The sequence below is a fragment of the Homalodisca vitripennis genome, chromosome 4 (assembly GCF_021130785.1).
Source record: "Homalodisca vitripennis isolate AUS2020 chromosome 4, UT_GWSS_2.1, whole genome shotgun sequence".
Lineage (NCBI taxonomy): Eukaryota > Metazoa > Arthropoda > Insecta > Hemiptera > Cicadellidae > Homalodisca > Homalodisca vitripennis.
The window spans coordinates 59,640,482-59,664,757 of record NC_060210.1 but is presented as its reverse complement, the minus strand read 5'-3'; the positions used below and the strand labels follow the sequence as shown (position 1 = coordinate 59,664,757).

At 35.2% G+C, this 24,276-nt stretch overlaps 1 protein-coding gene across 1 annotated transcript; it reads left to right on the top strand.

Moving 5' to 3' along the window:
• Positions 1 to 9,461: 9,461 nt before the first annotated feature.
• On the top strand, positions 9,462 to 24,074 carry LOC124361034 (loricrin). Its single transcript, XM_046815072.1, has 3 exons — positions 9,462 to 9,554; positions 12,727 to 12,778; positions 21,394 to 24,074. The coding sequence occupies exons 1-3, from the start codon at positions 9,462 to 9,464 to the stop codon at positions 23,751 to 23,753; spliced, it is 2,505 nt and encodes an 834-aa protein (XP_046671028.1). The 3' UTR covers positions 23,754 to 24,074.
• The last annotated feature ends 202 nt before the right edge of the window (positions 24,075 to 24,276 follow it).

Genomic DNA, 24,276 nt, shown 5'->3' with positions numbered 1-24,276 from the left:
GGTAGGACTTCTCCCTAGGTCGTAATAGGCTTTTCAGGACAAGGTAAACTCAACTATTTCAACACGATTTTGACCAAAATAGATTTCCGAGAACTAGATAATGGAACGTATATAGTATTTTGATCGAGGTAATATGACAAGCTAAACTGTGACATAGTACATAGGTAAGTGAATTTAAACTGTCTTAAGTAGGCACTCTTTAACCGAAGTAGGCATCTCGGTCCTACATAAGTATATTTTTCTTCCTCGTCAGAACAAGGCAAACTCTACTATGGTACTGGAGATATCTTAGACCTGAAATATATGGCAAGGACTGGAAATATACGGCTTTTGACCAAAGTAAGTTGATCAGAGATTTGTGTTTTCTTAATCGTGATTACAAGGCAGATTCAGTTGTGACGTTATGTATAGAATTAATTAGAACCAGAAATGCTCCTACACGTGCCAAACATGATATAATAATTAAGTTCAACTCTGATATTATTTACCATGAACTTAAATAATATCTACCTGATGTATGCCTACTTACGTTTTAAAACTTTTATAGGACTCCCATCATATTACATCATAATTGCTTTTACTAAGTAATATAAGGACTTCAGTTCTAAAGATTGCGTGCGAAGCCGCGGGTACCTTATAAATCTAAACAAAACTATGTCTGCGGTCAACCCTTTCCCTATGCTTTAGTACAGACATATAACAGAGGCATCTCTCGGTACACTTACACGAACAACGGCATGTCCCTTGGTATCAATGAGATAAGCGATGGCCCTTGCTAGAAAGTTGTTTCCCAGTAACATCCTCCTTCTCGTTGCTCTATGACAACCTCTGAATGATCCCTAAAGGAGCGCTATCTGAAAACCGGATATTAATAGAGAAAGTACCCATACTGTCTCTCGGGTGGGATACGTTTTCTGAAAAAAGAATCTCTGCGTTCAATTCTATCTTGTTGCTCTTGAATCAATATCGCTGCTAACAGTGTTACTCACAATAAGAAGAAATACACCCCCCACCGGTATTTAAAAGTAAATTTTAGTCATCTGAAAACCTATATACTTATTTCGTATCGTTGCTCAAAGGTTTCCTAGAAAAACGTTACCTAGAATCTTGACAGAGACAGTGAAATGTCCAAAACACCTCTGATATAAATTATGGTTTTAAAAAATCCACTTTTATCTCTGTTCTGCCTTATTGCTCCAGTACGGATTGAGCATTATCTCTAACATGAATGCTTTTCAGAAAGTAAAAAGTTGTTTTTATTTGGAGAGAACGGCAACTCTCTTACCTTCTTGCCTGTCTCATTCAGCAGATGTTATATGTGCGAATTCCACGTTTATTTTCTGGTCATTTACTCGTCCAATTGGAAAAATATTCGGAGAAAAATAAAAATAAACATATAAAAAAGGCGAATTGTATAATAATCATATAATAGTAATAATTGAACCCCTTCTTTAATGTCGGCTGATTAAAAAAAATTGCTTATTTAACAGCCAGCCTTAAAAAAGCTTAGGCTGCCATTTTACGATGTTCAAAATGTAATGTCTTTCATTACTCTCGTTTCATGAGACAACTAATATTGAATGGTCACATATCGAAGTCCATATTAAATTTAAGTATTGTCACTTGCTCTTGCAAGTTTAACAAAGTAAGTTCATCTTAGAATTTGGCATAAAATTGTTAGTGTAAATTTTCTATTTCTGTTTTTGTGAGCATAATTTTTATCTTGATAGCTGGCGCTAAATGAATACCTAGCAAAATATTAACCTAGCAGTTTGATTTTTTGTCATTCAAATACATAAAATTTATAACTTTTGAGTTCACAATTATTTTACCATTATTGTATTTACACTTGCTGGATGTGCAGAAACAAAAATAATAATGTTCAGGTATATTAAGTAACCTGTGACCTTCGGCAGTTGCTCCTTGTGGATAGAAGAGTGTTGTTGATTTGGCCATAGAGATTACTTTGAATTTAATCATGCATGGCCTTCATTTTGTTGTCAATACAATTCCCAATTTTTATCAGGTCGTAACTAAACTAAACTACATCCATTCGTACTATCTATATTCACTCATTTCTGATACCATCTTCAGTTTGTTTTCTTTAGAACTTAAAGAAATACAAATATAAAATTAATTACAGTAAAATGATTATGTACAGTATCTCTTGACGCTTCTATAAATAAATAACCGATTTCACCTTGTAAGATTCTATTCAAATTATTTCAACTTATTGAGTGGACATCAAATTGAACAAATGGAAATTAAATAAGCACATAAATAGTCTGAAAAGGTGACCTTTCGGAAACAGCATCAGAGTGAGAACGAAATCTTGATTTGCGAAGTGGGAAGAACAAGGGGAGACATTTTTCAGGGCAAACAAGGATCGACAGTTTCCGATCTCTGGAGGACACGTCCCATCAACCCAACCCCCTCCTGCTGCTCGTCCTTCCGCATCACTAAATCACGGTCTTAACGTATAGTCAGGACTTGGACAAGATGGATCACATTTATCAATTATATTATAATAAAATGAAAATTAATACATTAATAGTGATATTATTAGAATGTGTTTTTATTCATTTTTGAAATCAAACATATTCCTAAGGAATATAACAATTGAAAATATTCACAAATCAGATATTTCATAGTTAACCAATACTTTTCTTCAAAAGTGCTATAACTATATTGACTATAAATACTCAAACGAATACTAAAACACGAATTGTTTATACTTTTCTTATTTTTACGACTTCTATTGTAAAAATGAGGCTTTGTGACTCATTCGGCTGAATAATTTACATAATCTTTTCCAGAAAAGACGTACAAAACATACAGGCAACGGAGCTATATTCAACTTTTCTATTTCTATCACTGCATCTAATGATTTCATATTTTACTTCTAGACAGTTTGGATATGGTCTTTCAATCTTTTCCATTACAATAAATTGTATTGTTGTTACTGAGCTAAACGTATAATTCAAATTACTGTTCATAAATTAAAGGCATTACAAATAAAACTGGTACTTATTAGATGGGTTTTTAAGAAAACAAGATAAATCATCAATAACCACAATATTAATAATAAAATAACACTGTATTTTTTGTAAAATTTTCTGACGTAATTCCTGCCTAGTTAATAATAATAATAATATTAATAATAAACACATTATATATCAATAAACAATTGCAAAATAACATCAATATGACCGAAACAATTGCTAATATTTTATTCTGATATGTCCAACATATTTACAATTTGCATCAATTTACAAATACAAAATAAAAACAGTAATTAATTTACTTATATAATATTATATACTAGCTGCTATCTGAGGCTTCAATCAAAATTTCATAGGATTTGCATGTATGTGAGACTAGTTCAAGTGAATTATACGAGTCTCGTATTTCGAACGCTAACGGACGCCAATCAATGCTGCCACGACCAAGAAAACCTGCCAAAACGTTATATTTATGGTCATTGTAGTTTACTCCGGTCTTAGTATTTTTGTTTCATAGTTGATTTTACTTTGATTCCAGATAAATAAGATATATATACATACACAGGACAAAGAAGCTTACTTCTGTATAAAATAAATCTAAAATGGGTTATATGACTATATTGAAATTATAGTAAAGTACAGAAAACCGAGCTTCGCATATATATATACACACATATATATATATATATATATATATATATATATATATATATATATATATATATATGTATATTCAAGAATTTCTCGTTTAAAAGTATTACATATATAGATGCTAGATAGTAAATGTATCTTTGATATCTAACATTTAATATCTGCTTAAAATTTACAAAATTATTTTTTTACTAAAACTGTTAATTTTTTATCTGGATATTTTCTTAACCCGTGATCAACAAAGGTTACAGAAAAGGTTGAAACAAGAAGTGTTGTTACTATCAAGCTTACTTTATTCTTTCACACTAGACATGTAAACCACTTGAAAATAGTGGTTAAATTAATTTAACATATGCCTGCGCTGCGTCATATTTCGTAACTGTTCAGACTAAGAGTGGATTTTTTCGCTAGTTTAGAGACTAGTTTTGTAATGTAAGAACGAATGTAAGACATGTAAGAACGAGCTATTCTTGAATGAAAGCTGCTGAAAATGTTAATGATGTTCAACATTTTTATCATATGCGAGACTTGATGAAAACTTTCAAACACCTTCTCATATTCTATAAGCACGAACGACAGATATAAACAATTGAATGTAACATTATTTTAAGGCCTGCGGTTCATTACCGACGACATATATAAAAATATTCTTAAAATTGCTAAGTCAGTTTGCTTACTACAGGGAGCAGAGAGGTTTATATGAAACTATCTCAATATTTCTTCTTCAGCAATGTTTTAAACGTTATAAAATTATCCTTCAACATTAAGCTACATTTTACAATGTTTGTATACATTAATTGACTTTATGGGTCAGGAAGCAATGAGGTGTCAAGAAAGGTGAAGCGTTCAACATCGATATATCGGTGTGATATCATATCAGCGAACTGACCTGAAAAACGACCTTTGCTACTGTTACACAGAGAAAGTGGATAGTTCCAGAATTTGTAATAGGTTTATAAACAGCCACTGTTACAGTAGCATAACATTATCGAAGTAATTAATCAATTAATCTGTTCCATCAGTTATATTGATAACTGCCAATTATCTTGATAATGGTTATCGTTCAATAGATTTGCTTTTTGCATACGATAACAAATATTTAACACAATACAACCTTACTTGTAAAAGATCGGTAAGGTCAAAAGAGCAATCGTGACAGTTGATAACGTTTATATTAAGACCTAAATTTATCTAATTATACGTAAGAAAACCTTAATACATTTTAAACTAAACTAGGTATGTTATATTCTTTGACCTTTTTTTAATTAATTTTTTACAATGTTATGTTTTTGTTTTAATTACTAAAGTAATTTTATATTATAAATGTAAAATGTTGATCCTACGATTTATACATTTTTGTATCATAATGGAAATAAAGATATTTTTGATTTGATTTGAGTTTTGAGCTTAACTATAGAATAGAGGATTCTATAGCTAAAAGGTGTGCACCTTTAGGCGTAAGTGCCTTCTGAAAACTTTTTGGTCCTGTATGTTGTTCAATAAGTGACATTTGTGAACAAAATTCATCATCAGAACCTAAAACTAATGACATGATCATGATTCAACCCATTGAGTGAACAACAAAAGTGAAATTTAAACTATTTAAAGCTTTTTATGTTGCATTTTCATTGCAAGAACGAGAAATTGTGCGCAATGAAAATAAATACGCTTTAAGGATTCTACGTTCTTTCCGGATGGTTTATGCATTATTGGGTAAGAATTCGTTAGGCATTCCAGCATATAGTATCAGTTTTTATGCAAAAGAAGGATGATAGTCCTTTTCTGTGCTGATAGAACAGACGTTGAGCTTATGTTGTACGAGCTCTACTACAAATAAGTGGATTCCAATAATATTTTAAATGCAAGTAGCACCTTTAGAATTCTAATTAGTGCGGATCAAGCTGCTACTAATAAATACAAAATTCTCTCAAACATGCACAATTCATAGTAATTTGTTAATGCCTCTTTACCCTAGTATATTACTTTTGACGTTCTCGTGACTGTAAGAAATTTGTTAAGACCTGGTTGACAGATAACAGAAATTTGTAGTGACGGATACAACCGATTATACCGTAGTACGATAATTTATCACCAACTCATAAAAAGAACGTAAGTTTTTGTTATTCAATGTTACAAATTTCAGACCGGTAATCTAAACTGTTACAGTAAGCGTGTAGCTTGGGAGCGCTCACTCTTTTCAGAAGTAAAAACTAAAAATTAAAAGTAATAAAGTATGAAGCACTTACTTAAGCTTGCAAAGTGTATACTTTCTATTTGCATATTTACTACACAGTTTTTTTTTTTTCAAAATGTGTAATACATATATTATGGTTACATACAAAACTTTTTTTATAGGTTTAACTATTTATAAGTAACCAATGGGCTGTATATCGACGTTCAAAGGTGCAGAGCAAATATCTTGCACTTATATCTTCTATTTGATTACGTTTTAGTACCCGTGTCGACCAAAATGTTGAACCGCCTACATTTGGGATCCAAAGGTACTCCCCACTAGTGTTGTTAGAGAATTATCTGCTTCTTAACTCTTTTGAATGAAATTCTATATATAAATAGTTTAGTAATTGAATAAATGGAGGTTTCATTATGTTTAAAAATATTTTGAGTCAAAAAGTGTTTTGCTCATTTTTTAAAATCATATACTTGAATTTACATTCGTCTCAAAAGTGGGTTATATTTTTCTAAATAAAAAAAATCAATATAATTAATTTATCATGAGTACATAACACGTTTATTACAAATTTATTAATACGGGATGATTTCAAATCCATCTTAGATACCACTGTTTTGTTCATGAAGGGTGTTCAAGCAAAAGTATTTCAAAATATTAAACAGTATTTGAAGTACTGGCCGACATAAAATCCATCTCCGAACGATACATTTTGTTTATATAAAGTGATTATACGCAAACAAAAATGTAATTATCAAGATTGCAATATTTATTTTGTATTAGTACCCTGATCGTCCCTCTCACCACCATATGTTACACTGTCCCATCTTCAGCTGATCCCGCCGTTTCCCGCCGTTTATCAGCGGTTACCAAATACCCTGCCCCCACCCCATGCTAATGCCGCGGGTCTGGGTGATGGTATAAAAAGAAAGTGCCGTTCTTCCGTTATCAACTGTGGGAGCTGGTCTCGCCGTGGTGTGTAGTGCCAAGTGAACCATGTGGATTCAACCGCTACACTTTGTAAGTCATTTTGTTTTCATGTGTTTTGAAATTTTTCTTTATTAAAATAACAAAACAAGTCACATAATTTAATATCCCCTAACTTATTTTTATCACGCTTTATAGTCTAAATTTTCGTTTTATTTTCTCTATAATTTGAATTTTTAATTACAGTGACAATTTTATAAATTTAATTGGATTGCGTTGGAGTTATAGAGTGTTCACACAAGCAAGTAAAGTTGTAAAGAACTGCCACAACAGAAGTTGTAATGAAGATTTATGTAAAGAAATATTGTCTTGTGCTATTTTAATACTGGCATAACAAACATTGCAAACAACACGCAATACATTTGTACAGTGTTTTTATTTAGCTTTAGTTATTTCATTAAGTAAAACAACTCGTAAATGTTTATTTTGAAAAACCAATAAAACTAACCTTACATTGCTGGTCCTCTTGGTGCTTCAGCCTAAATTTTAAGAACATATATAACTATTAGCTTAGAGCTGTCAATATCGCGTTCTATTTTAGAAACTCACTGCATTCGCTATCAAAAACTTATGTATAGCGTTAAATAAGATATTTTTCTGTGGTGAAACCATAAATTTATATTTCGATTCGCAAAGAAAAACATTTAATTTAATTTCGTTTTATACCACGCAATTTTTTTATGTATTAAAATTGTACACTTTCTTATATTTTATCTTTTTTAATCTACGAACGCAGACACTGAGAATTTTTATGAATAGTTGTATTCGGGTTACAAATAGATTAATTTAAACCTCAAAGCGATTAATTATTTTAGTTTCATTTTTGATCTGTTGGATATATATTGGCATTGTGGACAGTGGTGTCAGTAGAATAATACATTTTATACCTCAATTTACGAAAATAATATCCGTCATTTGGTACCTTACTTATGAAGGTTTCAGAATTTTGTTTTGAAACATGTGTATTTCAAGTTATGTGTATTAAAATTTAATAAAGTATGTTTATTTTATTTCATAAATTATTTCATCTTAATACGCCATAATGATTCAGACCATGCGTCGTCTATATGATATACTACTCACATCTGCATTTAGATGATAAACAAATTTGCCTTGTTGAATTCCATTTATTCGTATCCATAATTTTGTCTTGTTCTACTTATATATACATTCTACTTACATATATATTCTAATATATATATACATATATATATATATATATATATATGTATGTATATATATATTAGAATTTTATTTAGTATTTGCTTGGGCAAGTATATAATAAGAGTATAATAAGAGCGCATTCAGTAATCTGTACCTTTGTACCTTTTTTTAAATTGTGTAATACAGTAATATTTTATATTATAAAATATAAAGCTTCATAATAAAATTCATTTTACTATCATGACTCACTTATTCTAAATTTAAACAATATAAAATACTTTCTAAAATGTTAAGTAATCATTCTATTATACGCGTAATAATTTTGATTAGAACGATCAATAGACATATTTCGTAGTTTTATGACTATATCAGCAATTTTAATAATAAAAACGTCATTACTATTATTAAATGACAGCACGTGCTGTCGGATCTTTACTATCTAATTAACACACCAAAATTATTATGAACATTTTTGGAAATCTTTAATTCTCAGCCAGTTGGATTTCGTTATGTGTGCACATAACTTTAACGTTTTTATATAAAGTTGTGGTTGATTGAGTTTTTATTATTGAATGAGATTACTCCTATATATGAATAGGATCAGACCTCCTAAAACTATCAACCCACCATTCATTTTTATTTTATCTTTATTTTTCGCCATCGTCAACACCTAATTCCTAATTCCTTTTCAGTAGATTAAATAGCACAGGAGAAGTTATAGTTTTGGGACAGCTTATATACTCGTACATCAAATATATCTTTATTACATAGATTAGAGTTTTATCACGAGACAATCAATTTATATTTTGTATGTAAATTGTGCGTAAAAAATATACATCGTAATATATGCATAGTAAGTAACTGTTCGATTTTGTCGATGAAAAGCGCATCAGGTTTAGTACTGGATTTCAAGACCTAGTCCAGAGGGTGTAGAGGAGAAGCAGTGGGTTAGAAGTTAAAGTATTATTTCTACAGTCTTTAGTGATCTCTTTTATTGGGTTATAATTCAATATTAAGATAAAAATATCGTTTGACGTCATCGAATAGAAAAATTGAGGTTTAGAGCCCGTATTCGATCGTTAGATAGACCGGTAAATGATTGGAATTTGAGATGTCTTCCAATAACCACCTGTGAACTCAGTGGTAAATAATACCATTCTGCCGTTCAGTTAAAGACTCACTTAAACTTGCATGACTGACGGTGATACATAAGACCATCGGGGTGGAGATTATTCCCCATTCCAACAATGGAGGTCTTGCAACGTTGGTGCTTGGCACAACTCTTCTCCAGTGGTGTGTTTAAATGTCTTCATTGATGACCTTGTTAGCATGGCAGTGTGAGATGTGTGGAAATGCAGATGTAAACGATCTTTATTGATGGACACAACTAATATCAGAGATAGTTGGAATCACATCATCATCTAACTAACAATTTTAGATGATTCCCTTATTTGGAGGCCATGAGGACCATGATAAAAAATAGGTTCCGGTTACATAATTTGCCCATGGACTACGTGGATCTGGGACAAGTTATGACTATCGAATCTTTGGCATTTGTGTTAGTGAGTTTTGAACTCTTCTTTCATCAAAATAAGAACCATTTATGAAACACAAATATTTTCCGAAACCATCATGAGGAACCTCTAATATTTGTACCACTATTCAAGTGTAAGAAAAATGAAGGTCGATGATTTCCAATTTTTTACTCTGTTATGTTGAAGTGTTGGCATGTATGATAATCATAAACGGTTAGCCTATTAAATAAACGGGCGGAATTCATGTCTTTACTGTGTTGCTATATAAAGCAATAATAATACATATACGATGGTAGAAAGTCACAAAATAAAATTTAAATTTTAACACTTTCAAGTTCATTATTTGGTTTTTAATTGTTATCTCACAGTTTACAAAAAGTACTGGTTTCATTGATTATATTAACTTACAAAAACCACCAAAAAGCCATTTTCAAACTCATAAAAAGATATATCCTTAATTATCAAGATTTATACCAAATATTGTTTTAAAGATACATAGAAAACTACATAAGCATAGTTTAATACCAACCTAATGTAAGTTTTTCGTGAAGACAATTTATTAGTCCTATCATGTTCTAAAAGACTTTTCAATCCTTAATAACCCTATTTCATTTAAAATGTGTCTAGTTGACACAAAACAAGTTAAAGGCTGTAATTCTAGAAAGGTTTGTTTATTTGAATCTGTAATTTCCGTGGTTTAAGAGTTATATTCTTGATGTTAGTTCAGACATAAAATATTGGTAACAACTAGGAAGGTTCAGTCGACAATGGTGCACTAACAGCTTGAAGTAACACAATAGCCAAATGGAAGGAAGCAATTTGTAACGGGATATGTCGATGGGTTTAATTGTAGTGCCGGCAATGGCAGTGGCAGTCAGCTGATCGTGCTGAGATGTTCCCGCAGCGAAAGTGGAGGCTTTGACATAACCTCCACCTCACCTAACCTAACCTTACTTGCGTACATTCTCTCTCATACACGGACCACTCACAATCACGATCACTCTCTCCCTCCTTTGTGGTTTTTGTCTCTGGGGTAATTAATTCATTACCGCTACGTGACAGAACTATCTCTATTAATTAGCATAGTAACGAACTACTCTAGTCACGGTAAGATTCTGCAAACACAAAAAATCTTAGACATGAGTTCACAATTTACTAAATGACTAGTTTGAGAACTTGAAGTAAACGAACATGTGTTTTTCATTCAAAAATAAATTGAGTTTCAATGTCTACATCATTAATACATTATAGTGATACAAGTCAATTTATATCTTAGAGTTTTCAGTTTTTGGTAATCGTCAAATATCGTGAGTTTGTATTCTTTTTGATTTTTCTTTTATGGCTGGACAAATTATTTTATTCTACTTCATGAAAGGCACTAAAACAAAAATGTTAAAACTACTTCTAAAAATCTAAATTGTTGTCTTAAAATTTCACCGTAAGTACATAAGAGAATTCTTACAAGAATCATCTTCCAGCACTTGTAAGAACTACATTATAAAATATATCTTTACCGAGGTTATCTCTGCAGAACATGTACTTAAAATCTTTCAAAATCGGTTAAGAACTTTTGCAGGTTACACATTATTTTAAAGGAAAGTTATAGGGTGCCAATGTATATTTTATAGTTTTTAATTTGTTTATGATTGTAGTATTGACAACTATTATTTATTTCTAACTATTATATACGTAACGATGTGCACAAAAACATATTTTGTATAAATAACGTGACTAAAAACCTGGCGTTATATATTCAAATTCTTTTGAACACTTTTTACGAATCTAAAACTGAGCAATTATCATAAATATAAACGAACATTATTCCTCTTGTTAACTCATTTTTAATTAAGCTTTCGAAATTATATACTAAAATCAGGTTATTTTCCTCTGTAGCCTAGCTGCATGTGGTGACATCAGATGATATAACCTACATAATTTGAACCGCTGCCTTTATCCTAATCAGTACTGAAAAAATAAACTGTTTGTTTTGTATTAATGTAATATCCAACTAAAGTGCCTTTTGTCACTCGATTGAATTTTCTTAGGCGATTCGTCTAGCCTCGACTGATAATTTTGCTGATCAAATATAGGATTCCTTTTTAGTTCATAATAAACAGATACATCTGAAGAGTTGAGAAAAATGTTTATAAAGTGAATTACAGTTTAATAGCCGAAAACCAAAAGTACTTATTTATTATATTTTATTTTTATGTACTTGAGTGTCTTAGTTTCATCACGTAGTATGACACTGGAGAGAGAATTACACTTCTTGTGACACAGAAGAAGCTTTACACGAAAACTCGAGTTATAGCATTATTGAGTTAGTTCAACATGTGTCCCTCGCTTGAATATCACATCAAGTTAGTTCAGCACACGCATTCTACAATCCTCGTAGTGGATATTATAACATCCTTTTGGAAAGATAAACTATTCTATACAACATCCTTCTTCAACTATTCTGGGAATCAAATCTCCGGGGCCGTGATGAGTACTTAATTTTAGGGTTCTACTAAGAAATGCTTGCTAAAGCTAAACCACTAACTCTTTTATTCGTGTAAAACTTGCAAAGAGCACATTATACTTGTGAATTTCATAAGTTAAACAAATAATTTAGGGATGTGAATTTTAAAATTGTTGATCACGCTAAAACGCATAAGATTAGTATGTAGAATTCAAAGTGAACAATATTACACTTATTGTTGTGGAAACATTACATAAATATTCCAATAATATTAATTACGCAAGGCCTTTTCACACCAAGTATGCCATCATCAGATGTGAATCCATAAGATGCTTCATGTAAAAAATTATGCTTATTGTCTTTATCACTTTCGGTACCGAATATCGCTGTAAGCGACTTTCTGTGCTAGAGGGAAAAGTCGCTGACATCGACTGTTCAGCGGGCGTATGTCCTCTTTATTTTTCAGCGTTCATTACAATCCAAACTTTTCAGTCCAGCGTTTTCCAACCTTTCCCTACTTATTGCTTGTTAAATGGCAAGACAGCTGGTTTTCGCTTAGCAATTGAAAGGCACCGCAGTAATAGGTTAATAGTGCGACGTTCTTTGAGTTTGATGTGAACGTAATTAATTAAAATGCCATCAATTATTAATAATATTTGTAAAATTCTCGAAAATCTCTTTCTTAAACTAGTTTTTAGAACTCTAGCTGCTTAACTGAAAGTTGGTTTTGTGTTCCAGATCTTGCTGACGATATCGGCAGCGGCAGCTCGGACAGTCTACAAGCGAGATGGTAATTACAATGTAGACACTTATTTCATCAAGACTGAATTTGCATGTCATAACTTAGTTTATTCTCCTCCGTATATGACTCGTGCGGTGCCCGCCTCTGGCATTACTTGGCTCACATTTGCCCAACTGTTCATTCCTGCCAACATTGTTAATCTCTCCACGTCCTTCGTTAATGATGAGTATGAGCTCATATCCTTGCTGCTTTCAGAGTAGAAACTCTACTTCACTGCTAGTGCAAGAGAGGATTATAATAAATCCCTAAAAACATTACGCCTCATCACATCAATCACCGTTATCAAAACATCAAAGCGAGAGTCTGTAAGTGGCGAAACCTCTTTAATGATATCAGTTGGCTCTAGACTAGAATAACTGGAACAATTAGAAAAGTGCAACAATGCAGACAATCCTACGTAGGCAACGTACAAGACTTCCCAACTTGTACTTCCACCAACTATTGTATAAGTCTAGCAAGTTTCACATTAAAAAGGTCAAAATATAAACAATTAGTAGGGTATTGAAATTAGAAAAGGGAAAATTTCATATGTTTGAAAATCAACCCTTATTTGTAAAATTTTACTGCATAGGTCCAGTTCCATATTACTTCGTATTTATAAACTGTTTATTACATGGTTTTCTGTAATTTGTACACTCGAACTGCGCTATTTGTTTGAGAAGATAATCCGAAAGATTTGGTTGACTTGTTTTTGAGGTCAAAGCTTTAGTTTTAGTTATATTAATTCTCCATTAATATTTCTACCTTTGTACCTCTAGCAAGAGTACCAGTAACATAAATCCAAAGAGACTGTCCACTTTCTGAATCCTACTTGCTCTCAGACTTTGCTTAGGGCATCCATCAGTCATGATTCTCCCGCTACGTAGAACGTTACTGACAAAAATTTTCAACATTTTTTTTGAAAGGTAGTAACTTAGGGTAGCCTAAAACATTTTCCATTTAGATCCTTATTCTAATTTTCATCAGTGTATTGTATTGTCTTCCATGTCAATATGAGACCTTTGCTAGTAACAGACCCATGGTTTAAATTTTGAAGTATGGTTACTGGAGTTCTCTTATAACTGTCAATCGCGTGATCTACCATACTGGAGATAAAAATGGCATACCATTTCCAACCACTTGAGATATGACCGAGAGTTGCAGAAGTGCTGCAGACTGACTGCACGGGACCGTGACTCTCCTCAGCTGCAAGTCAGGTCCCGTTGGCGCTATTGACTGCTGCCGCCCACAGACAAACCGGTTGTCTGCCTAACACTTTCTCGGACAAATTGGTGCTCCCGTTGATCGTGAACCTGCCAGTCATTGATGGCGCCCTTGAACGCCTGTATTACCAGTATACCCCCGGGCAAGTCCTTTCCCTTTCACATTCACCTGTCCTCTCTTGGCGCCTCCAAGCCCTCCTGCGAGACATTCGCTAGATTTGTACGGTTAATTCAGCCTTCCAACGCTCAGGGACACGCTTTCTTATCGTTGCAATCGTTTATAATTTATTTTGTCATGACATCACCACCAAAAGTTTATCTTATATACAAACTGTTTTTCGTTTGAACTTCACTAACACGTTTAGAATTCTTCGGTTGTTTTTTTAATACTTAATTTTGGTAGTCAAATTTAGGATATGAATATTTAGTATGAATTAATTAAATTTATTAATTCATATATATATATATGTATTTCTCTGTATAATAGAAGAAACTTAATATATATATAAAACTTGTGTCAAAAATATTGGATTAACAACTTTTTAACATTTAGATATATATGATATTATGTATATTTGTGCTACGTAGCCTACCTCTAGACTACATCTAAGTATATATACATGATTTTGTCGTTAACACTAATAAAACAAATTTGCACAAATCAGAATTAAATTTAACGTTAATTAACCTTTGTTCTTCTTGTTCATCTTTTGTCTTTTCTGTATCTTGCCTCAATATATTTCATTTAAAACCCCCGTTTATTTGGTATATCTGAAAACCTCTGTATAATAGAAGAAACTTAATTTATTTTGTCTCGGTATTCGTATAATGTACAGGGTTTGTCCGGAAAGTAATAGGACTGATTTTCTTTCGCCGAGACTGTACTTCGGAGCGTGCACGCAACGACTGGATTCGGTAGAGGGCGTTCCTAGCTAACGAACAAGCGGCTGGTCAGTTGTTTCCGAGCACCTGAAGAGTCAGAACAGGCATTTTCACATGACGTGTTTCTGTGAGTGGTGCAAGCTGAAAATGCAGCGTTCGTTAGAGAAGAGGTACACGATTAGATTCAGTGTGAAACTCGGTAAATCTGCGACAGAGACATTTGATATAATCAAGCAGGCTTACCCAGATGTTGCTTTAGCAAGAAGGGGTGTGTTTCGGTGGCACCAGGCCTTTTTGGAGGGCCGGGAAGAGGTCGCTGATGAAGACCATGCTGGAAGACCTTCGCCTTCGACAAACACCGACAATGTGACTCGTGTGCGCAAAGTTTTGAACTCAGACCGTCGACTAAGTATTCGTTTAATTGCCCGCATGTTACATTTACCGAAATCTGTCGTTCATGAAATCGTGACGGAGCATTTGAACATGCGCAAAGTGAGTGCGAAGATGGTCCCAAAAGTGCTCACTGGCGACCAGAAATTGTGGCTCACACCGCCTTTCTTGTGAACAGCTACCTGACCAAGGCCAGCGTCCCAACTCTTCCACAGCCGCCCTAAAAGCCCAGATGTGGCCCCCCCAGACTTTTTTTGTTTTCTCGCCTGAAAAGGCAAGCATTTTGAGACGACAAAGGAGATCCAAGCAGCTTGTACCGCGGCTATCAAAGCTATTCCGGAGAATGGCTTCTGTGACGCCTTCAATGCTTGGAAATCACGCTGGCAGCGCTGCATCGACGCAGAAGGAACCTATCTTGAAAGTTTTATAAGAATTGTAACGATTTGCTCAATACATTTTTTTTTAATTGACTCAGTCCTATTACTTTCCGGACAAACCCTGTATACCTGCCAGGATTAGTCTAAACTATTCACCAATGTATTGGACGTATAATTAACACTTCAAATATGTATAAAATCTAGCGGTTTTCTTAAAATTGCTTTATAAATTAATTTATATGATCTGAGATATACTGAAAGCGATGCAACCAACCATTGTTATTCATGTCATTAGGATGGATTTGCGCGGTATTATGCAAAACAATCAACTAATTAAATTATAACACGCAATTTCTGGCAGTAAGACTTTCTTATGTTGGTAAATTTTATGAACTTTGGTTCAGCCAATTATTATAATTGTTTAAATCATTATCACTGTTGGAAATAGAGTAAAACTATTTATAATTTTTCAAATTGTGACTTTATTTGACAAATGATCTTGAGATCGATCATTTAATCCCAAATTTTTAATTTGGGACTTCTTTTCCAACTGCTTCATCGTGAGAATGCGGAATATTAAACTAGGTTAAGGTTAGTAATAGCTACTATTTCCCAATGTAATTTTTATTATTTTTATGTAAATTTTGTAACTTTTCAATTGCTCAAGAGTCTTCAAAGAGGTAGATTAGTTAATTGTATAAAATTTCTTAAAACAAAAGTAACGTTCACGACACTACACACAAACATTGATGATTCAGTTATTCAAATGCTGTGTACACGAATTTTGAACTCAAATCTCGATTGTCAACACTATAACAAGAACCCCTTTTAAGAGACTCAATTTCATTCATGTTTTGTATTAATTTGTGGTAACATTCAAGTCATGGTTACGTAACACGTTGAGTTCACGTAACAGGTTTACTGAGGTTGCATGCAACATGTCAAGTGTATAGCTCATCTTTTTACATTTCCCTCTCCAAAAATCATAGGATAAATTGTGCAGGCCTACTGAGTTGTACGCTTCAATCTCAATCAGCCAAATCCAATTGATGGATATACAATATCATAGAACTCATTCTTGTCTACGTAGAAATTATGTTTCATGCAAATTCGGAAAATACTGTTCTTGAGATATGTTGCTGAAAGGGTATACATGCTAGCATGTCACATAATGCCGTATTATGAAACACAGGTTGTTTAAAAGTTTATTTACTCTGCCACTTTTTCGTTATTTTTTTGGTTACCCATGAGCCCAACGTAAAAGTATTTGTTAATGCTCAGCAAAATCTCATGGCTGTACATTTACCATCATCTAACTTGATGATTTCTCCACAAAAAAGAATCTTCATGCAAAGTTCTAAGTTTATTTTGCATGTATATAATTCTTTCTCGAGATACCGTGCTGACAGACAGACAGAATTGAACTCAGAAAAATGTACTTATTTTTCAAACGTGGAGATATTTCATTTCAAATTTATCTAACCCCTTGGAGGATTCTCTTCTGGCTGATGTATACCTGCCAATAGAACAGACACGAAGTACAGTAAAAACCGAAATGTCACTTACATTAGATCGACTCCATGTATGCCAAGGAGCTAACCGTAAATGTAGAGATATTTGTTTATCTATCCGTTTCATTTTATTGTGTAGGATGATTAGTTTAGAGAGTGACTTCTTAAATGTTTGCAAGATTTAGAGTTTGGAAGTGCAGTTCCCTGAGACTGAAACAGAGAAAGCTCCTCTTTCTTGTAAGATGGCATGTCTGAGATAGTGCCCTCTATCCTTCTTCATGATGGCTATAACATGGAATCTCTGGAGCAAGCGTCTCTAATCTCCATATCGTTACCCATCCGGAATATCGTGTCAGTATAGAAGCCAAGCAAAAACACTCAAAGGATTAATTGCAAAAAGAGGTTCCTGAGCTTTTTTTCCAAATCAATCAGATGTTATCACAAGTACTTAAGCTCAAGAGCAGTGCCATTGATTCGGTTCAATATCTTCATTCTGGACTTCATGCAGTTCATGAAGTATATCTGAATTATTTTAACTTTGAGTGGAAGTTCATTGCCTATTTAAGTTTTTAATGCCTCAAGTTCATTTTACACCTAAAGAAGAATGCACATTTTAATCCTCTAAATGTAGTGTTAAACTGTTTTGTCACATTAACGATCACAAATTTCCAAAATATTATTATGTTGTCAAACCTTTCATCGTAAACAACTAACTATAAAAAAAGAAGTACGTACTTAAGCTCCTTGGTTATTTTTACTCTATATGAAGAGATGAAACCTTGAGATATGTCATTTATCATAAAAAAATAATGGCAATGAATACGCCACTTGACTAATTACAGAGTTGAATCCATTTCACATGTTCTTGACGTATCTGGAGAGTTCTAAGACAGTTTCAGTTGCCCCTCACACCGTTACGCACAGTAATTAATTCTTTTCTTCCGTCTTCTTAGGCAGAATTTGAACCTACAAAAGTGTTATTAACTATTCTAGTTTAAACTGGAAAAAAAATAAAAAATTGTTGCTAATTACGAAGTTTGGTTGAAAGCCAAAACTTTCTTTCACGACTAGTTAAGATGTAATCGGTTTACTCAACGGGACACAAAATACCAAGAATTTGGCGAAATATTCAACAGGTCCGGGTTAATTATCGCGCCGTGTTGGCCACAAATGTGCGGTAAATGCTGATGACTTCACATTAACAGCCCTCCGCGGTGACGTGTGAAGACCACACTAAGGTAAGACACGGTTGTGGAACCCTACAATCGCCGACACTGACGACACTTTCATCCTCATTAGCTCGGATCTCGGTGTCTGTCCCGCGGGTCATCCCGGCCTCGAGCTTTCACCTCCGGTGAGTTGCGTCGCGTGGCTTAGCTATCTCCAAATGTGCAGTGTACCACAAGTATAGTTGATTGCACCCGTATCTATCTGTAAGAGTTGACGTGGCTGAGCTATCTCCAAATATGCAGTGTACCACAAGTATAGTTGATTGCACCCGTATCTATCTGTAAGGCTTGACGTGGCTTAGCTATCTCCAAATGTGCAGTGTACCACAAGTATAGTAGATTGCACCCGTATCTATCTGTAAGATTTGACGTGGCTGAGCTATCTCCAAATGTGCAGTGTACCACAAGTATAGTTTATTGCACCCGTATCTATTTGTAAGACTTAACGTGGCTTAGCTATCTTCAAATGTGCAGTGTACCACAAGTATAGTAGATTGCACCTGTATCTATCCGTAAGAGTTAACGTGGCTGAGCTATCTCCAAATGTGCAGTGTACCACAAGTATAGTTTATTGCACCCGTATCTATTTGTAAGACTTAACGTGGCTTAGCCATCTCCAAATGTGCAGTGTACCACAAGTATAGTTCATTGCACCAGTATATATTTGTAAGACTCGAGGCAAGTACATTCCAGGACTAAAGTGAATGCCTAAATCTCAAAAAGCTGGCTGATTAAGTCTATATGACAAAAGATCAGAGGTGGAAAGGCAAATTTTATCAACTTGTACCTTGCCAAAGACACTCATATCTGTATCCGTGTGGATGCCGTTATTTTTGTGTAATCCGCATATCCACTTGGAGTAGAGGTTGAAACAACTGCAAATAATTAAGTTGCCTTCTGAATGTTGAATAGTTCAACTTTCACTTTTTAATTTACATAGCTTGAAGTAATGTTCTGAACAGAAGAAACGCTGTGTTGTGAAGAATTGTAACTAATAACAGTTGTGTTCTGTGAAATTTCCCTATTACGATTTACTAAATTCAAACTTGTTGGTAATTTTTAAAAAAGCTATTACTACCTATATGCTATAGATTATATACATATGTTTTCACAGTTTAACCAGTATATGTGATAGATCATAAAAACTAAAAAAAAGTAACTATTAAATCAAATTAGATGAGCCAAATGCACTAATTTCAATGAAAGGTTGAATCTCAGAAATTCTAGAAAGATGATCTAATGCTGATATTTTTTTAATTTGAAGTAAGTATTTTCAGGATAAGTCATGATACAAATTCTTAAAATTCAATTCTTTAAATTTTCGTGTTAAGGTTTGTCCTGTTTATGCCTCTGAAAAATAATTTGTGGTATACTGAAAGGTGCTATGGTTTTTCATAATATACGATAAATTTCCGACCACCCTATGAATGTTTATTCTCTTTTGCGTATTAACGTAATAGTTTTTCTTTCAGTACAATAATCGATTCAATGTTATTCATGAATATAAAGCCTCGTGTTGTTATTTTGTCTCAAAAAATTAATAATTTTATTTACTGTAAAGTATCGTTGGTTAAAAAACCTCTAAATATGGTTTTTTTGTTACCTTAATAATGCAAAGTTATTTATGTACTAAAGATTGATGATTGATACTACTTTTCTTATTAGTATTTTAAATAGTATAAATCACTCGCAGGTTATTCCTTCATGTCAAATATCATCAAAATCATGCAATCCATAACATTCTATCATGACAATACATTTTTAACCATAAACTGTATAGTTAAAAGTAGATCATCTGTTTTTATCGTTTTTATAAAAACTAGTTTTAGGTTTCAAAAATATGCAAATAATAAAAGTATTTAACGCTTACTTATGTATTTGGGTAACACAGAAAGCGATGAATTATACACCGATTAGCCTGCTGACTCGTTCAAGCTAAAATGTTGAAATAATGTCAACACAACTTCTAGCAAATGTTATAAATCCAAACGTAAGTAAACTGGCAACTGAGTGAAAAATGTATACAATTTATTGTGTAAACAATTACAGTGTTAAAATATTAAGCTAGGAAAAGCCAAATGTTTATCCGATTCTACAGAATCACTATGGAGATATTCTTTGTGCATAATTCACCATTAAAGACATTTAATACAAGACAATCTTGTCAAGTGTGAAAATGTCTATAAAAATACATTGTTTCACTACCCTTACAATTCTTGTATACTTCCAATCAGTTCTAGGAAAAATCGAACGGATACTAGTAGGATCATCTCTCTATGGTTCCGTGGACACATTGGTTAACCTTTCTCAATAGGTATCGCATGAAAGTATGTGTCTTGCGAGTTATCCAGTATATCTAATGAACAATCATAGAAAGTGAAACGTCACTTGAATCCGAAGAGAGCTACTCGGACAGAACCGGTTGTTATGGAGATAAAGTGGCCCTGAACCTTAGAAACAACCGGTCTCTGACATGACACGTAACCCAATCATCGCTACTTCTTGTCCTAGTGTATGACCTACATTATACCGCTACTTCAGTAGCGTCCTGGTCGACAATAGTGTAACTTTCTTCACTTCAGATAGAATAACTTAACGTACCATAAAATATGTAATCTCCTAATTTTTCACTATTAAAATTGATGACAATGCTGTAAGTGTACATTGGTTTTAGAAAATAAATCATTTTTCGTTATTTAAGCCATTCTGTGATTTATATTCGATTGAGTGACACCTTTTTTCAATTCAGTAAACTTTATTATTTGTTTATATGTGATCAAAGTTTTTCATGTACTAATTAATTTCTCAAAAGTCCGATTTTTATAGTTAAATAATTTTATAAGTACACGTATGGATGTTAATACACGTTATGAATTGCATAAAATTGTCAATCATATTACTTTTATTTGAAAAATAAATAGTTTCATACAAATTTAAAGGTTTTTCATTAGTAAATTGTTTATTCTTAATTATATTAACTTTCTGCTAGCTAATCAATACATCTTATTTCAGCTCCACTAATCGGAGGAGGATACCCCGGCGGTGGTGGTGGGGGAGGAGGGGGATATCCAAGTGGAGGTGCAGCGTCACCTCCATCCACAAGCTACGGTGTTCCAGCAGGACCAGCTCCTGTGCCGTCATCGAATTATGGGGCTCCGTCAGGAGGTTTCGGGGGTGGAGGTGGTGGTGGTGCTCCATCATCATCCTACGGCGCACCATCGATTGGCGGGGGTGGCGGAGGGTATAGCGGTGCATCAAGTGGAGGAGGTGGCTACAACAGTGGTGGTACTGCACCTTCTTCCAGTTACGGAGCACCTTCTTCTGGAGGCGGTGTTGGAGGATTCGGTGGAGGAGCCTCTGCCCCTTCCAGCAGTTACGGAGCCCCAGCAGCACCGTCTTCCTCATATGGAGCACCCTCTTCAGGTGGAGCAGGTAGTTACAGTGGAGGAGTAACGGGAGCTAGTTGGAGTAACGGAGGCTCAGCACCTTCGTCTTCTTATGGAGCACCTTCTGTGGGAGGAGGAGGAGGTGGTGGAGGTTACAGTGGCGGACTTCCTACAGCTTCTGTATCTTCTTCATTTGGGTCATCATCTGCTGGGGGATTCAGTGGAGGAATACCATCAAGTAGTTATGGCGCACCCACTGGAACTCCATCTTCTTCGTATGGAGCACCATCACTCGGAGGAGGTTCCAGTGGTGGATATAGTACTCTTGGTCAAGGAGCATCAGTACCTTCCAGTAATTATGGAGCACCATCTTCTGGTGGTGGTGGAGGATTTGGTGGCGGAGCTCCTTCAAGTAGCTACGGAGCGCCTGCTCCATCGTCATCTTACGGGGCCCCATCTAATGGAGCTGGTGGAGGTTACAGTACTGGAGGTGTGACTGGGGCCAGTTGGAGTAGTGGTGGTACCGCTCCTTCTACTTCTTACGGTGCACCATCCAGTGGAGGAGGTGCAGGAGGTTATAGCAGTGGAGGATCTGGAGGTTACAGTGGTGGCAGTGGAGCTCCCTCCTCATCGTATGGTGCTCCTTCTAGTGGAGGTAGTGCAGGCGGCTACAGCAGTGGAGGAAGTGGAGGTTACAGTAGCGGTGGTGGAGCCCCTTCTTCATCTTATGGTGCTCCTTCGAGTGTAGGAGGCGGAGGTGGCTACAGCAGTGGGGGCTCTGGACGTTACAGTGGTGGCGGTGGGGCACCCTCATCATCGTATGGTGCTCCATCTATTGGAGGAAGTGCAGGTGGCTACAGCAGCGGAGGAGGTGGAGGTTATAGTAGCGGTGGCGGAGCCCCTTCTTCATCTTATGGTGCTCCTTCTAGTGGTGGAGGGAACGGTGGATACAGCAGTGGAGGGTCTGGTGGTTATAGTTCAGGAAGTGCAGCTCCATCGTCATCCTACGGAGCTCCAAGTAATGGAGGAGGTTACAGTTCAGGAGGATCTGGAGGATATAGTACACTTGGAGGAGGTAGTGGTGTTCCCTCTTCATCATATGGAGCACCCTCGAACGGAGGTGGAGCCTCCAGACCATCTAGCAGTTACGGTGCGCCCTCAACTAGTACATCAATAGTTCAATCTGTTAGTTTTGGAATACCATCTAATACTTATGGTGCACCATCTGGAGGTTCTTCTGGCAGACCATCAACATCATATGGAGCACCATCAAATGGAGGAGGTTCTAGTTGGAGTGGAGGCGGTGGGGCAACGAGACCCTCAACTAGTTATGGAGCACCATCTAATGGAGGAGGTTCAAGTTGGAGTGGAGGCGGCGGAGGTGGAGGATCTTCGCGGCCATCGAGCAGTTACGGAGCCCCAGCTGCCCCATCATCATCTTATGGAGCACCATCAGTTGGAGGAGGTTCTAGCTGGAGTGGGGGTGGTGGAGGAGGAGCATCACGACCATCTAGTAGCTATGGAGCACCATCTAATGGAGGAGGTTCTAGCTGGAGTGGAGGCGGTGGAGCATCGAGGCCTTCTAGTAGCTACGGTGCGCCATCCAATGGCGGAGGTTCAAGTTGGAGTGGAGGTGGTGGAGGTGGAGGAGCTTCACGACCATCTAGTAGTTATGGAGCACCCTCTAATGGAGGAGGTTCTAGCTGGAGTGGGGGTGGTGGAGCATCGAGGCCTTCCAGTAGTTATGGAGCACCGTCCAATGGAGGGAGTTCAAGCTGGAGTGGCGGCGGCGGGGGTGGAGGAGCTTCCCGACCATCTGGCAGCTACGGAGCACCATCGTCGTCTTACGGTGCACCCTCAAATGGAGGAAGTTCAAGTTGGAGTGGGGGAGGTAGTGGATCATTCGGTGGCGCACCTTCAAGTTCATATGGGGCTCCATCATCGGGTGGACAGCAATACTCGGACGATGGAGGATACGTATATTAGGCCTTGGTGAATATGGACGGAGCAGTTTCCTGTGTATTTATACAATTCCATACTAATTATAAAATAGAAACTAATAAGCAATCATTAAGCTAAGTATCTTCAAATTAAATATTGGCTATTCGTGAAAGCCATTACAAACGCCAAAATGATTAACTTAGGCAATATTTGAACGTTGTATCACTTTTGTAACTGTGTAAATATTTAATTTTTTATACTTCGTTTGTAAGATGTTGTAGATATTTTAGCTGTATATTTAGTTCTGTATCTTGTGTTCGTAGAATTGTGTTTTATAAGGTTTTGTAAGTAAAAAGATTTTGTATATGCAGTATTTCATTCACCAACCAGTGTCTTTCATAATAGTATTTGTATATGCAAGCCCAACTACGGTGGTGTGTTCGTAGAAACGGTCAAGTTTATAATACAATCAGTTTTTACTGTTATTCGCAATAACAAACTAGAAATTTTCAGAGAAGTCTTTAAAGTGTTTAAAAAAAAAATGGGTTTGTATGCCTAAAATTACCAG